Genomic DNA, 17,934 nt, shown 5'->3' on the forward strand with positions numbered 1-17,934 from the left:
TGAACCACCTAGTTTTGGCATTACTATCCTCGTCCCAAAATGATAGCGGGTGCTTCACACACGACCCAAAACATTGATTCCCTCCATCACCAATACCAATAGATTGCCTGTACCATCTACAAATGGACTAAAATTCTTATCCAGACCACTCCAACTGCACTTCCAATACCCCAGCATCAAGAACAAGGGCTACAAACACATAGAAACATCACCACCCGCAGGATTCAAGTCACATAACATTCTTACTTGGGAATGTATTGCCCGGCCTTCATCCACACTAGACCCAAAATTCCCTGCCCAACAGCTGTATAGAAGTACCTATCCCAGAAAAACCAGTGATTCAAATCGGCTATCATCACAACCTTCTTAAGATCAGTTAGGGAGGCAATAATGATCGCCCCACCAGCAATCCTCACGCCACAAAAAATAAACAACATCTTCTCTATGTACACTGGATATATCACTCTCCTCCCTATAAAAGTCACTGCTGCAATGCAGCGATATTAATTTCCTGATCTCCATTGCTAATCTATTCAATTCTCCTTGACAACTTTCACAAGTTCTAGTTCTGTATGCCACGTATCTGAATTCCTGCCAAAAATAGATTCAATTTCCCCTTCATGCTTTTCATTCAAGCTGTACAAGTAGGTGCTTACTCTCTGTGCTCTTGTTTAACGAGGAGTTCTGACCAATGCCAATATAATTTTTTAACACAGAAAATATCTTCCATGTATCACAACCTCACTCCTATCACTGATAAGTTCCAACCCTCTGCAAACAGTTAATTTATCCAATGTTCCTTTTCCCCCCAACCTATCTGTGAATAGATACCAAATTTCATCCAATATTTCTGGCTCATCCCATCCTGCATAAGGCTATCTATTGTAATATTCTTAATGATCATTTTCTTTCCTGCAAATCCCCTGACTTCAATGTTGTGGCCATAAATATCGCCATCACCTCCTTAGGTGTTATTGTTACTGTTATTGTTTCACTCTCAGATTTGATAGCCAAGTAAAACATATCAACATTTCTCAACTAAAAATTAAACCTATTAACTCTCACTTTCCCATATTCTATTCAACAAAACTAATGCCACATTTTTTGCTATTAATGACCTTGAACAGTCTATCAGTCAGCACCCTTATAATTCACCTGAAGTCATTTACGTTTTCCTTAACTCTGATCTAAATACTTGAACTGTAAATGTTCTCCACTGTGGAAAGCACAGCAAGTAACCATACTCTCGAAACCAGTTTGTTTAGTTTAGTTCTACAGTAACAATTCCAAACAGAAAGATGAAAAAAAAAAAAAAATCAGATGCCCAACCCAATCTGCAAACTATTTTTCCCAGATTGGAGATAAAAAACATCAGATTATAAGTCTGCTCCAATGCACCTCTAAAAGAAATTGCAAGAGACATGCTGCTTTTTTTTGAAAATGTACTATGCACCTGCTGCTGCATTCAGATTATGCAATAGGTGGATTGTGGAATACTCCAAGGTAATGTTTCTTATTAATTCCAAAAAATAGCCAACATAATCATGGACCACTTACACCATGATCATTCCTTATTTTCCCCTCTCCCATTGGGCTGAAGATACAAAAACTTGAAAGCACATGCCATCAGATTCAAGAATAGCTTCTTTCCCACTGTATTCCTGATCTCCAAATCTACCTTGTTGCAGCCCTTGCACATTTTACTTCTGCATTTTTTCTGCAGCTATAACACAATGTTCCACACTCTGTTTCCTTTCTCTTTTTTTCATTTCCTGTAGTACTCATGTATGATTTGATTGCAATTGGTTATGGATGATTTACCTGGTTAGTCGGCAAAACAACATTTTACATGCAAAAATGTATGTATGAGCCAACAAAAAAATCAATTTAATTTTTAATTTTTTTATTTTTAAACTACTTAATGTTTATTTCTTTCTCCTCTCCAGTTTGGGGAATTGTTCCCAATGAGACATAAATCTCGATCCTCTGCTTGTTATAATTGGTATATCTACCTGTTAGAGGTAGATTCCCCAACATTACATTGGGGTATGCCCAACATGACCAGACCCTGCCATTGGACTCTATATGGAGAGGTAAATAAGGCAGTGTTTGATGCTTTTCTCAGACTTGTGGTGACCACACAAGTCCTGGACCTACTTGCCCGAGGGAAATTGAATGGCAGCAGTTGCAGTGGGAATTAACTAACTTTAATTATCTAAAAAATGCCTCAAGCAGAATCCGGATACATTTTTGGCCGATCTCCCTGACACTAGTCTAAAAAATGGTAACGTCCTTTCCAGTTCCTTTGCAATTTTCTTCACATAATTGAATTACCACGGGGAGGCAATACAAAATGAAACACCACCACAGTCAAAACAGAAACAGTAAATTGTTTATTTCTTTCAAAAATAGCTAATTTAATATTAGCCGGCATCCATCACATCAGTAAGGATCGTTAAAACAAATAACGAACTCCACTCCTTGCAACAAAACACATCTCCAGCTCTGGAGATTTAATCGATAGGCCCCTCACATGAATAAGACTGCAGGATCACAGGGGGAGCTAAAACCTCGGTGGAAAGAGCTGTTATTTCCAGAGAACACATGACGGTTAGCTCGCGTTAAATGGGTTCATTATACCCAGCTACCACGTAGACCTATTAATTTAAACCATTAACAAATCCCAGTCTTCATCCATTTCTAAACCCACATCACTGCTGAACGACGTTATTTATGGGAGAGAGAAAAAAACAGCATTTCTTTTTTTTTTTTTTAATTGAAATTTTCAGCTCCTCACAAAGTTATCACTTACCAACATATTACATTTCCGCGATCGTTCCCATTTATATACAAGCTCTCCCCGCCAGCCTCTCTCTTCCCGACGCCGGTTTCTCAAATTGATTCCTTGCTTTTCAAATCGTCCGTTTGTGATCGCGACGCCGCTGTCGAGCTCACAGAGTAACAGCCTTTCCCGTCCACCCGCCAGACAAGCTCCAACCTACCGTAATACCACCAGGCACAGTCCCCCGCCGCCGCCGTGAAATGCACTATATACTCACCCCATTATTATCAAAATATACCGCCTACCGCAATACACCGAATATTTTGCCACCTGGCGCCGGCGCCGGCCCCGTAATTTGCACAATAGACTTGCCGCTTTATGATCTCAACATACCGCCGACCGCAATACACCGAATATATCGGCGTACGACCGCAATACACCAAATAACTAGCAAACTAAGCGCCGCACACAAGTATATAGCAACCCAATAGCAACATACAAATATACTGCGACCCTACCGCAAAAAACAAATGTCCAGCAATTCTACCGCAATATCCAAATTTACAGCAATTTAACCGCAATATCCAAATTTACAGCAATTTAACCGCAATACATGAATATACAGCAACTTTACCGCAATACACCAAATACTGTGCATAGCAATCCTACCATAATATACCGAATATATAGCAGCCCTCCCGCAATACACCAAGAATCTGGCAAGCCTATCTCAATACACCAAATATACAACAAACTTAACCAATTTCACCTCCAAAACTTCCTTATTGCATTACACCAAATGTACACCGAGTAAACCGCAAAACACAAAATATGCCAATAATGCAGACCGAAATACACCAGAATCACAAAACACCAAATTTATAGCGAATGCACCGTGACACACTTCAAAAATGAGTGAGTCAGTCATAGTCTAGTTCATAAATATGCAGTCAATATCAACTTCCCAGTCACTGCAATTCACAAAATAAATCCTGCAATCACATAATATACAGCTGATCAATTAGACAGATAACCTGTCTTAATAGGCTCCACTGTCAATTTAATAAAATACGACAAACGATCAGTCAGGAATACATCAAATGCAGCATCCAAGCAGCCACACTACCGTAAAACACCAAGTAAACAAGAACGCTGCTGCAAGACAAATGCAATCATGAATTGGTTATCTGCAACATGAAATAAACAGGCACCAATATAATATTTTTCTTAATTTATTCATTTTTGGGTATCTGGAGTCCTCAAGTCAGCTGGACGTTACCCTTGACAAGTTGGTAGTGTCCATTTTCTTTTGAAGATGGTACTGCCACAAAGCTTTCGAGGAAAGAATTCCAGGAATTAGATGCAGTATTAATGATGGTATGTTAAAATGCTTCCAACTCAGGATAATGAATGACTTGGAGGAGAACCTGCACATGTACAGTGCCCTCCAAAATGTTTGAAACAAAGACCCATCATTTATTTATTTGCCTCTGTACTCCACAATATGAGATTTGTTATAGAAAAACAATCACGTGGTTAACGTGCACATTGTCAGATTTTATTAAAGGGTATTTTTACACATTTTGGTTTCACCATGTAGAAATTACAGCTGTGTTTATACATAGTCCCCCCATTTCACAGCACCATAATGTTTGGGACACATGGCTTCACAGGTGTTTGTAATTGCTCAGGTGTGTTTAAATGCCTCCTTAATGCAGGTCTAAGAGAGCTCTCAGCTTTTAGTCTTTCCTCCAGTTTTTCCATCACCTTTGGAAACTTTTATTGCTATTTATCAACATGAGGACCAAAGTTGTGCCAATGAAAGTCAAGGAAGCCATTATGAGACTGAGAAACAAGAATAAAACTGTTAGAGACATCAGCCAAGCCTTAGGCTTACCAACATCAACTGTTTGGAACATAATTAAGAAGAAAGAGAGCACTGGTGAGCTTACTAATCACAATGGATTGGCAGGCCAAGGAAGACCTCCATAGCTGATGACAGAAGAATTATCTTTATAATAAAGGAAAATCCCCAAACACCTGTCCGACAGATCAGAAACACTCTTCAGAGTCAGGTGTGGATTTGTCAATGACCACTGTCCACAGAAGACTTCATGAATAGGAAAAACAGTGGCTACACTGCAAGATGCAAACCACAGGTTAGCTGCAAAAATAGGATGGCCAGGTTACAATTTGCCAAGAATTACTTTAAAGGGCAACCACAGTTCTGGAAAAAGGTCTTGTGGACAGATGAGATGAAGATTAACTTATATCAGAGTGATGGCAAACAAAGTATGGAGGAGAGAAGGAACTGCCCAAGATTCAAAGCATACCACCTCATCTGTGAAACACGGTGATGGGGCTGTTATGGCCTGGGCATGTATGGCTGCTGAAGTTACTGGTTCACTTATCTTCATTGATGACACAACTGCTGATGGTGGTAGCATAATGAATTCTGAAGTGTATAGACACATCCTATCTGCTCAAGTACAAACAAATGCCTCAAAACTCATAGGCCGGCAGTTCACCCTACAGCAAGACAATGATCCCAAACATGTTGCTTTAGCAGTAAAGGAGTTATTCAAAGCTAAAAAATGGTCAATTCTTGAGTGGCCAAGTCAATCACCTGATCTGACCACGCCTTTTATATGCTGAAGAGAAAATTGAAGGGGACCCAAAACAAGCATAAGCTAAAGATGGCTGCAATACAGGCCTGGCAGAGCATCACCAAAGAAGACACAGAGCAACTGGTGATGTCCATGAATCGCAGACTTCAAGCAGTCATTGCATACTACTTTCATTTATATGACAATGCTGTGTCCCAAACATGATGGTGCCCTGAAAAGGGGGGACTATGTAAAAATACTGCTGTAATTTCTACACGGTGAAACCAAAATGCATAAAAATGGTCTTTATTAAAATCTGACAATGTGTACTTTACCCACATGTGATTTTTTTTCTATTAAAATCTCAAATTGTGGAGTTCAGAGGCAATTAAATAAATGATGGGTCTTTGTCCCAAACATTATGGAGGACACTGTAGGTGTTCCAGTGATTCAAAAGCCTTTGTCTCTCTTGCTGGCAGTGTGCATGGGATGAGTTGTGGATTAATGTAGTTTATATATTGCAAGTTATACTTTGTAAATACAAACTGCAGTTACTGTGTACCTGTAGTGCAGGGCTGTTTGGTCTGTTAAATATCTCCCTCATTTTGTGCTTTTAAGAAGTAACTGCATTATTCTGTCTCAGTACTTTGATAAAACAAGCATTGACCCAAAACATCACCCAATCCTTCTATCCAGAGATGCTGCCTGTCCCGCTGAGACTATTCCCACGTACAGCCACCTTGGTGGTGAATCCATTAACAATCCGGTGATGTTCACCAAACATACAGCAAGGCAACCGCAATACTCAAAATATGCATAATAATGTACATCTCAATTGACTAGGTCACTTTGTGACCACATAGACATTCTTTTTTTGTGTACATTAATTAATTTTTTTTCCCTAACCGTCCCCTTTTATCTCCAACCAAGGTATGGATTATCCATCTACACCAACCCCACCGCCCCAACTGCCAATGCTGTATGTCAAGTATCCAGACCATATCTGGCTTTGAGTATGCAATAATTCTTTAAATTACCTTTTCTTTGTCTATCTTGTATATTCAATTAGACATACATTTGCCTTGATGCAATTTCAATAGATCACAGAATTACAATTGAGAAATATATTTGGTCCCTCTGCTTGTTGGTCAGTATGCAATTTCATAGAAACATAGAAAATAGGTGCAGGAGTAGGCCATTCGGCCCTTCGAGCCTGCACCGCCATTCAATATGATCATGGCTGATCATCCAACTCAGTATCCTGTACCTGCCTTCTCTCCATACCCCCTGATCCCTTTAGCCACAATGGCCACATCTAACTCCCTTTTAAATATAGCCAATGAACTGGCCTCAACTACCTTCTGTGGCAGAGAATTCCAGATATTCACCACTCTCTGTGTGAAAAATGTTTTTCTCATCTCGGTCCTAAAAGATTTCCCTTTTATCCTTAAACTGTGACCCCTTGTTCTGGACTTCCCCAGCATCGGGAACAATCTTCCTGCATCTAGCCTGTCCAACCCTTTAAGAATTTTGTAAGTTTCTATAAGATCCCCCCTCAATCTTCTAAATTCTAGCGAGTACAAGCCGAGTCTATCCAGTCTTTCCTCATATGAAAGTCCTGACATCCCAGGAATCAGTCTGGTGAACCTTCTCCATACTCCCTCTATTGCAAGAGTGTCTTTTCTCAGATTAGGACAAACCTGTACGCAATACTCCAGGTGTGGTCTCACCAAGAGACCATTTCATTCATCTCCTCTCATCCCCTGCCCCGTCCATGGACTGAACCATCTTCATCCTTTTTTTTTGCTGTAAATAATGAGTTAACAGTCCATTATGATTAAGGACATGTTATTAAGTTGGAAGATCAATAATTATTACACAGAAGTGTTTTAGTGGTAATAGTTCATGTTATCATTGCTTGAAAAGATGATGATGACTGTCTGAACATTAACAGTTTTGAATGGCATCCAGGAAGAGTCTAGACTTATTTGAGTCAAGTTTATTGTTTTTCCAGAAAAATTCAAAGTGATGACCTTCAACAAATACTTATTAGTCTCTTCCACATCTTCATCTTAGTAATTGTTCTTTAGAAGTTTGCTGTGGAGTCAATGGTTTTTCATTGTATTCTATGGTACTGGTTTAATCAAGTTTTCACCCATTTGCCTATAAATGCCTCAGCAAAGTAAAAACAGGGAAAGTAGAGAAGGGAGAAGTGAAATAGGAAGGAAAAAGGAGGGAGTTGATGAAAATATAAATAAATGATTGTTAATGCAGGAGTGTAAGTATTTTGAGGGCAAGGGAGAAGTAAGGTCTGAACTACAACTGGAGATGAGAAAAAAAAAAGGGTGGTGTCAATGTTTATTTAAGATAAAAGATGGAAGTCCTTCATGAAAGGAATTGGGGAAGGAGAACACTAAGAAGAGTGCTATCCCAAACAAAGAAAAATAAGGGTAGACAAAAGTGCTGGAGAAACTCAGCGGGTGCAGCAGCATCTATGGAGTGAAGGAAATAGGCAACGTTTCAGGCCGAAACCCTTCTTCAGACTGATGGATTGGGTGGGGGGGGAGAAGAAAGGAAAAAGGAAGAGGAGGGGCGGAGGTGTTCGGCGAAACAATCGCCAAGGGCACTTTCCCTTGCAACCGCAAGAGATGCAACACTTGTCGCTTTACCTCCCCTCTCGACTCCATTCAAGGGCCCAAGCAGTCATTCGAGGTACGACAGAGGTTCACCTGCATCTACTCCAACCTCATCTATTGCATCAGCTGCTCTAGATGTCAGCTGATCTACATCGATGAGACCAAGCGTAGGCTTGGCGATCGTTTCGTCGAACACCTCCGGTCGGTCCGCATTAACCAACCTGACCTCCCAGTGGCTTAGCACTTCAACTCCCCCTCCCATTCCGAATCCGACCTCTCTGTCCCGGGCCTTCTCCATGGCCAGAGTGAGCACCACTGGAAATTGGAGGAGCAGCACCTCATATTCCGCTTGGGCAGTCTGCACCCTAGTGGCATAAACATTGAATTCTCCATTTTCCGGTAGCTCTTGCTGTCTCCTCCTCTTCCTTTTTCCTTTCTTCTCCCCCCCCCCCCTATGCTGTCAAGTCCAAGGGCGGTTTTAGATGTTTAGGTACAGTTGTAATGTAGCAAAACGGAACAGATGATTCAGCCAAATCAAACATTAAATTAAATAATGGAGATCTATTTCAGAAGTTGCTCGAGAGAAAAATGTTGACTAGATACCAGGAGAATTTATCAATTCTTCAATGAAATAATGGCTTGGAATCTTTAATGCCCACCTGAGCAGGGAGGTCCTTGTTTGACATTTCCTCTGATAGTGCAGCACACCATGTTGATTCTTCTTGACTATATTATAATCTCCAAAATGCCCTGCTATTATTTTCTTGGATTACAACATTTTCCATGTGACATACGTGAAGCTAACTGGCCTGTAGATCTCTGCTTCATGTTTCACAATTTTCTTGAAGCTGCAGGGAATTATATGACTGCTTCATTTGTACATTGGTCAATGACTTAATGCACTCTAGAAACCTGAAAAAGCTGACCAATCGCTTCAAAATAATTGGTACTCATGCCCAATAACTAATGAGTAGTGAAATGTCCATACAGACATGTAAAAGCAACCGATTAAACTTAAGTGCACATGCAATATTCCACACTCATATGAGAGGAATATTAAGTACAAGACCATTAATTATAATGCAGAAATATGAATCTTAAATGCCAAATTGGTGCATTCCTAATAAATCTTAACATATTCTTCTGGAAAGTTTAAAATGTTTTACATTAAAATTGAAACATTACCTGAATTTTAAATACCACTATGCTTTGTAATTAAAAAGATTGGATTGAAATAAATTAATACATCAATATTTACCTTCACCATTAATGCAACTTACCAGCAAATATCTTTATAGTAATTCTCCTGGATCTAACCCCAACTCAATGTTCAAATTGTCAAAGTAATTCCATTCATCCAGACAGTTCAAGAAATTCCTTATCCTTTTAAAGAGAATTGTTGTCCCAAATCTCTGTATTCACGGTCATTCTTTGGTCATAAATTTCTTCCTAGCATGCTTTTCTATTTAAGGCAACAGCCTTGCCCCAGTGGGAACATACTTGCCTTTTTTGAGTCAGAACATTGTGCATTCAAGCCCAAAATACATAAGTGCACATTCTAGGTTGGCATTTAAGTGTGGGATGCAGTATCAGGTGGAGAGGTGGAAGTGGTCAGCATTGTTGCATTTTCTGGGAAAATTAGGGAGCATTAGAAGGAAGCACTGAAAGGAAAGATGAACTCAATGAGAGAGAAATCTCACGTGCTACACAAAGAGTGACAAAGGTCAGCCAGGGCCAATAGGCTATATTCTTCACTGTAAACTCTGTATAAATATCTCGATGTATTAATACAGAGTAAAACAATATTTTACATTCTATCATATAAATTACCATAATATAAATAAATGCCCAACCTCACTTAAAAACTGTCATATATAATAATACATTATATGAATAATCCAAGTACCTACTCCAATGACAAAGCTTCATAATCTAAATCAAAAATTTCCCGATGTTCAGGGAGTCCAGAACCAGGGGTCACAGTTTAAGAATAAGGGGTAGGCCATTTAGGACTTAGATGAGGAAAAACTTTTTCACCCAGAGAGTTGTGAAACTGTGGAATTCTTTGCCACTGGATGTTTTCAAGAGAGAGGTAGATGTAGCTCTTAAGGCTAACAAATCAAGGGATATGGCAAGAAAGCAGAAATGGGGTACTGATATTGGATGATCAGTCATAATCATGTTGGATGGCGGTGCTGGCTCAAAGGGCCGAATAGCTTACTCCTGCACCTATTTTCTATGTTTCTATGTACACCACCAGTCACAGTCCTCCAATCTGGAAAACAACCTGCCACCATCACCCTCCGCTTCCTTCATGAAGCCAATTCTCTATCCAGTCAGCTAGTTTACCTGGATCCCATGTGATCTAATCTTCAGCCTATCATGCGGAACCTTATCAAATGCCTTGCTGAAGTCTGTCTTGATATGTCTACGGCTTTGCCCTCACCAATATTTTTTATAGGTTAGGTGTGGGGGGAGTTCCCCCCCCGCCACAGGTACCCTGTAGTCCCGTGCTACCTGCTCCATGGTCGGATAGTCGACAATTAAACCATTTCCCCCATCTGGTTTGCCAGGTGAGGAGGGGGCTGTGGACCCCTAGCAGGACCAAAAACAAGACCTGTCAAAATGCAGGTGAGCTTCTAGCGAGCCAACGGCCATTCACATTTCAGTAGAAGTTGCGATCACTGTCGTACATAGCATTGTAAGGAATGATGATAAAGCACATACACCAAAATCCTATACTTTCAGCGACGGAAGTCCGCAGGAACTGGAGGGCAGAGATGTGTGGTGCATCCATCACCGTTCCCGTTGGAAACTAGCATCACTGCGTTGCTAATGTTTTCAATGATGATGAATGAATGAATGAACAATTTTTGGTTATTTTTTCAAAAACTCAATCAGATTCGTAATCTCCCATGCTGACTATCCATAATCAGCCCATGCCAATCCAAATGCATATGTATCTTATCTCTCAGAACCCTTTCTGGTAACTTGCCTACCACACATGTTAGGCTCACTGGTCTATATTTCACAGGCTTTTGATTACAGCCCTTCTTAAATATAGGACCAACATTAGCCACCCTCCAGTCTTCTGGCACCTCAACCATGTCTAATTGATTCATCTATCTCAGCCAGGGCTTCTGCAATTTCTTCCCTAACTCCTCACATTGTCCTCAGATTTATCTGATCCGGCCTGGGAGACTTAACCATCTTCAAAGATCTTAGGACAGCCAGCACCTCCTCAATCGTAACAAAGACTGTCCTCAAAATGAAAGAATATTAAACTTAGTAGAACAAAAGGGAACCATATATCCCCAAAGGTAATAAGACTCATAGAGTCGAGTTAAGGCATTTGAGATAACTGAATAAAATATAAACAGCTGAAGCAATTGTTAGAAAGATTAGAAATAAGTCATGGGGGGGGGGAAATAATCATCCAAAATGTTCTATAGTTTCAGTCATGGAAATTCATGGCTGAAACTTTTAAAGGGTAGCTGGATGGACACTTTGCATTCTGCAAAATACAAAGTCAAAGATCAAAAGCTGGGATCAGGTAATTGCTCATGTGGCTTAATTTTAACCAATTTAGAGTATAATTTAATCAACCACTTTCCATATCTCAATTTTCAATGATAATTAACCTCTTTCCATGACAACCTCTTTCCATAATCAACTTCTTTCCATGACAACTACTTTATAATGCCTTAACTTAATTACAATTTGTTTTCCATTTATTATTGAGGTAGAGGTTTACCAAAATTATAATATAACCTGGTGGCCAACGATTTTGTTTTTTCTAGAAATGTACCATGTTGTAGGTGGACAGGGGTCATTACGTGGTTTTTCATGTACAAGATGCAAGAGGGCATATTAATACTTGATAGCGAGTTTTAGGTTAGTGGTGTCATATTTCAATCTTTGCATGGTCTACAACTGTTATTCGCATTAGAGGAGCCATCTTATCCATTGCAGCATTTCAGCCTGAAGAAATGTGAACTCCAGCCATATGTTTTTACGGCAATATGGTTACCAGACAATTCAATATGGTCTTCATCAGCCTGGCAGTCCTGAGTTGGGCTGGTTACTTTCTGCAGACCCGAATATATCTAGCTATATGTGATCACATACATTTATTTGGGAGGCGTGAAATTGGGGTATATAAAAACATGAAAAAAAATGTTACATACATTAAAATACAGCGTTCCTATAAGGCACGACATATGCCTTATAGGAATGGTGTATTTTGATGTATGGGACCGTCGAGCCAGTGATCTCGGAAGTGTGTCACACCGCTGATTGACAATATAACCGCACAATTCGAGCTGGCTACATTGATGACAACAATGTGAAGCACTAATCAGATCACAGCGTAGGCGGGGCTCTGGTGTTATTAAAAGGGATACGATTGCTCTTTTTCACCGAGATAAAGGGTTCGAAGAGAAAGTGAAAGCACATCAAACAGCAAAGCAAAACGAACCGAAGCGAAGGTCCAGGGGGAAGGGGATTTCAGTGGGCATCTGAGCCGAGTCTTCGCCTGCTGGAAGTGGGCAGCGAGATCCGAGAACGCTGGTGAAAGACTGCCCGATTCGGACTCGCACAACATATTTGTAACATGGCCAAGCGACGACTTGAGTGAACGCTCGGGGTGCGTTAAGTTGATGCTCTTCGGTCAAAGTAACAACGTCAGGAAGAAAACGGAGAAAAGGACGTACACGTGTTACATCAGCGAGCGAATGGCGCAGTCACGGATTATTTGAAATGGAACGCAACTTATTTTCATCATTCGGAAGAGTTTCTTACACATTATAAACGAACAAGCGAGAGGAGACCTACCGTTCGCCTCAGATGAGAATGTCATTAGCGCAGAGGGTTCTGATGATTTGGCTTTTCACGCTGCTCTTCCTTATCGTATTGGTGCTAAAACTGGACGATAAAGCTCCTTGGAACTGGTTCCTCATCTTTATCCCGATCTGGATTTTTGATGCTATCCTTTTAATTATGTTAGTCATAAAGATAGTAGGAAGATGTAAATCAGGCTATGACAGAAATGGTACTAACCTGAGGAAGGAGGTTTGGTACCTTTGTGCTATGTTACTTAAATTAGGCTTTCAGCTGGCGGTATGTGCGAGATTGGAGCAATTTGCCCAAATGAAGCTCAGTTTTATTTTTATACCGCTTTGGCTCTTAATAATTGGAGCAATGGTGGATTTAGGATACAATACCTATTCCATGAGGCAAGACTGATTAAGTGCTCAGGTCAGTGCGTTAGTTTTCATTGCCGGCCTAGTAACTGCTCCAACAAGCGGCGATTAATTGAAATAGCTCGAACAGGAGCGAAACAAAAACACTCGATGCTGAAAAATCCGGAATGAAACAGAAAATTCTGGAAGAAATTAGCAGGGCAGCCAGGAACTATAATTCCAATGACAGGGTCGTCGACTTCGTTTCTTCTTCTATGGCTATGGTCTGGCCAGTAGAGTATGCCCAACGTTTGCTCTTTGTATTATGGACAGGGAGAACATCGTGCTTAACCCCTCCTCTCAGTACATACAACTACACGATTGCAACTGTCATTCCTCATAACGATTCTCCTGCGCATTCGGTGAAGTCATCGTGGTTATTTATGTAAATGTTAATGTTTTTATATAAACAAGATGGTAGCTAATACATGACAGATTGCCACCACATCGGCCATTTGTTCGAAGGAAAATAGTTGGTATTTAATGCAAATTAAATTCTTTCTGTAACACGTTACGATAACAAACGGCGAATATGCATAAGCAAGAACCACTGTTGCTGGAACTCGGCAGGTCAGGCAGCAAGTGTGAAGGGAAGTGGACAGACGTTTTTGGTCGGGTCCCTTCTTCAAGACTGATTCATAACGTTTGCATTTTACTTGAAAGCTCTTCAAAGTGAACCCTGTGGAAAAAGTTCTGTCCCAAACGAGAGTGCTATGGCACCCACTCGCACTGCTTCCTCCCCGATTTGTAATGTTTTCCAGATCTTGGACGTTCTCATCCACTCATGGATCCTGTCCATTTCCCTCCACGAATGCTGCCTGACTCGCCCCTCCCCCCACAAGCAATCTCTGGTAGCTCCAGTGAATTTATACAAGCAGAATAGTTGGGTTAACTACAGTATAGGTTTCCTTTTTATGGAAAGCTTTAATGGAAAATGGTTTAACTCATGTTTATATGATGATTCTTCTATCTGCAACATTTTAACTTTGGTTGGGTCTGGCAGAAAGTCAAATTTAACTAACGTTACAGCTGTGGAAAATCTGAAATTACAAATACAGGAAATGACCAGGCCAGGCAGCAACTGCATGCAGGTGGTGTGACAGTTAAACTATCCGGTTGAAGACTTTCGGTTGCAGGGGGGGAAAAGCGAGAAATCAAACACATTTTAAATTGCAGAAACGGGGTGGTGACAGTGTCAATTTTACTCGTGCCAAATTTAGTTGTCCTATTGTATGTGTCAGCATTTTCAGCATTTCCACACTGACATACTTTGCAAACTTCAGAAAGCAAGTGATTTCACTAAGAGGGGATCGACATATTTGCCAAATAACTGCACACATTTCTACCTTTAAGACCAATTATCCTACACTCTGCATATTTCGTGGATGAAACAAGTAAATGATGTGCTAGATGAGCAAAAAATTGTCACTCATTTAACATGCACCAACTATTGCAAGCAGATGTAATTCATGAGAAAAGATCCAGGTGTGCCGATTAGTTGACACATTGAGATGATAGTACCTTCAGTTAAATTTTTATCATGCGTTATTACTTACTGTTTTTTAATAATTCAGTTTGGCCTACACCATGACTTTTAATGGAGTTTCTTACGATGAGTGCATTTATACTAATTTACCAATATAGATTTTTCATCTCTGGCTTTTAGAGTACTCCATTATAAAAGCCAGAGATCAAATTATCTTCAATAACTCACAAGATTGAAGCAGGAATTCTCAATACCAAAGATACTAGAACAGGGTCGTGGCCAATAACTTTCTTTACGTCCACTTTCCTACCCATCCTATCCATGTAACATTTGATTCACTTACAGATTAATAAGCTATTTCATCCTGAGTATATTTAAATCTCAAAGACTCAACTATTTTAAATAAGAATTTTTTCTTCATCTCAGATTTATAGGCTTTTATTCTGAGACTCCACCAGAAAAGCTAGCACCTTCTAGTATTTTACCTTCTTAAACACCTCAAGAATCTTGCATATTTCTAGAAGACCTCGCATTCATTTAAGCTCCAATAAGTACAGACCTAGTTTGTTCAACGGTTCCGCGTAACTGGAATCTGCCATGCAATTTTTTTCTTAAAGGGCCCAAAACTGTACAATGCTGTAAATGTGGTCCAACTGGCTTGTCTTGTACAATTGTGGCAAGTCCTCCATACTTTTATACTCCACCTCACTGAAATAAAAAGCAAGCATTCCATTAGCCTTCCTGATTGCTTGCTGAGGTGGGCTGATTTTCATGACATATCCCATATTTATGTGCAACATTTAAATAATGTTCCATCAGTTTTGCACCCAAAATGAAGTAGTTCCCACGTCCCTTATTACTTTGCCAATTTATGTTTACCATATCCCTCTGTAACCTGTTTGTATTATTCATAGTTTGCCCTTCTTCATCACTCCCATCCAAAGATTATAGATGCGCCACTTTGCTCTATGATCTTTGCTCCCATCCTTCTCCAGCACTCTCTATGCCACCTGTATGTTTTGTTACAGTATATCCACTTCCTTTCTAAAATATACATCGTAAACAGCTGCAGCCCCAATCATCCTTGCACCATTCAAATGTTAACAAGTTACCAATATTATGCTTAAATATCCTTTCAGCTAGCCTGCCCTCTGAACACAAAAACTTGAATGTAGATTATGATCAATAATGACTATTTTCCCATTGATTTCATTCCAAAGGGAAAGCAAGCAACTCCATTACCAGTGAACAAATAACTGAGCAGTGTGTAATGCAGTTGTTATATTCTCACACCCCAGTAAATGATTTATTTTACATTAATAACACAAATATTGAACATTTCTCAAACATTGTGGTTCTGTTGAAACGCTTATTCTCATCTCTCTCGCTCTCTCTCCCTCTCTTCATCTAGTCTGACCTCACATCTTGTGCTTTATTTAACTCAATCGTTTTTTATTGTTCAATTTGCAAGAGCAACTTGCTAATTAACCATATAAATCAATTCCCAGTAATTTTTGGCTTGATCAGTTTCAAGAGGGGCAGAAAATGCTGCAAGCAGACTTGGACGAGGAAAGATTTGCCCGGATTCCTGATTAGTTCGTGTGCAATACCTGAAAATAGATGGAAAGTCATCAAATCTAGCTGTAACACTATAATCAGAGTCATCTGACGAGATGTACAGAACACAAAGTGCTGGAGTAACTCAGCGAGTCACGCAGTACCTCTGGAGAACTGAAGAAGGTTCGCGACCTGAAAGTCACCTATCCATGACCTCCAGAGATGCTGCCTGATCCATTGAGTAACTTTAGCAATTTGCAATCTCTGCAAGATTCCAGCATCTGCAGTTCCTTGTTTGCATTCATCTGAAGGGATGCTGCCTTGATCATATTATGGGGTACTTGTGTGGCTGTAATCCTACTGGAGTAACATCTTGGGGAAAAGCAGAAGAATGTAAAATATGCAAAGTTAAATTAATACCAAATAAAAGAGACAGATTATTGAACAGCTCGGCTTCACAGAATAATTACAAAAAAGGATTGACAAAATAATTGGAAAATATTAATAATGTTACAACCCAAGATAATTATTTTGGTCTTTTCTCCTTTTAAGACATCAATTTCCACAAGTCTCTTTCACAAAGCCTAACTTTCAGTATAAACATTGACTAAGTATATAATTTGAAGGTATTAGATTTGAGCCCAATCCAATCTCAGTTCACCATGACACACATTCTTTCATCATCACAATCAGGGGCAAGAATCCCAGCTATATTTTTGTGGCCTTCTTCCCAACCCAGATGATATAACTGATCTAACATTTAGTGATAAAGTTTGAGATTCTGGTAGTCAATGACTTTGGGATAGATTTCACATAACAATTCTTTTTCTTTTTCACAAAGCATGATAAATCTCAATGTGCAAATTCACAGAATAGTTTAAATTGGTTTATACAGTGGAAATGCATGTACAGAAATACCATTTAATGATGGCACAAACTGTTAAAGGGTAGGTGGAGAATGCAATGGGAATGTAAATCCACTCATATTACATAAAGTAGCACTTAATGAAACCACTGCCTGATTTAAGCATTTCCAGTCATCGCTGTCTTTAAGATTTATGAGACCCAAATTCAACAATTTTCAACTCCTCCCTTCGCACCGCCACAAACTTCCAAAAAGCCTTCCAGGTGACTCAGCAATTTAGTTGACTATTTGTGCTTTTCAATAATGTATTCACCTCTACTATGGGGAGGCAATGTACTAACTTTTCCATCCATTACTTGTAAACATGTTCCTCAATCTACCATTTGCTTGCCATTTAATTTTCTGTTTCATTCCAGTTATTACACTATTCCAAAGAAAAATTAATGTAAGCTCAAAAAAACAAACATTAGCCATGCACATCACAGTATTCTAGGGTCAACAATTTTAGATAATGATTCTGTGATTTATAATTTCACCACCTCTATTATTTAAGCTATCCTTTTCAATCACGCTCCCCTGTCACCTCCCTCATTTAATTTGCCTATTAAATTTTGAGCTGGAGTCTCTTCATTTCCCATGAAAGATCATCAATCCGCAAAATTAAATATTCTCTTCTCAGATGTAGTCTTTTATGTTTTGTTTTTATTTTGGATTTCTTATGAAAGTTTGTTTTTTACACTAAATGAAATGGAATTGATAATC

General features: G+C 39.5%; 2 protein-coding genes across 11 annotated transcripts in view; one reads left to right on the plus strand and one right to left on the minus strand.

Annotated features, from left to right (window-relative positions):
* phtf2 (putative homeodomain transcription factor 2) overlaps nt 1–13,588 on the minus strand; it is a 95,897-nt gene extending 82,309 nt beyond the window's left edge. For 4 of the 10 annotated variants that reach the window (XM_033039848.1, XM_033039845.1, XM_033039847.1 and 1 more), the window contains exon 1: nt 2,813–2,993. The gene's annotated coding sequence lies outside the window, so the exon portion shown is untranslated. Of the gene's footprint in view, nt 1–2,812; nt 3,191–3,300; nt 3,320–12,857 lie in introns of those variants that run through there. The other 6 variants (XM_033039846.1, XM_033039842.1, XM_033039843.1 and 3 more) reach the window with 6 other exon arrangements.
* Nucleotides 12,375–17,934, plus strand: tmem60 (transmembrane protein 60). The gene has a single exon (XM_033039851.1). The coding sequence runs from the start codon at nt 12,870–12,872 to the stop codon at nt 13,266–13,268; it is 399 nt and encodes a 132-aa protein (XP_032895742.1). The 5' UTR covers nt 12,375–12,869; the 3' UTR covers nt 13,269–17,934.

Source organism: Amblyraja radiata, chromosome 21, assembly GCF_010909765.2.
Source record: "Amblyraja radiata isolate CabotCenter1 chromosome 21, sAmbRad1.1.pri, whole genome shotgun sequence".
Taxonomy (NCBI): domain Eukaryota; kingdom Metazoa; phylum Chordata; class Chondrichthyes; order Rajiformes; family Rajidae; genus Amblyraja; species Amblyraja radiata.

Coding starts and splice junctions, on each gene's coding strand:
- tmem60 (XM_033039851.1), top strand. CDS start 12,870: ATGAGAATGTCATTAGCGCAGAGGGTTCTGATGATTTGGCTTTTCACG.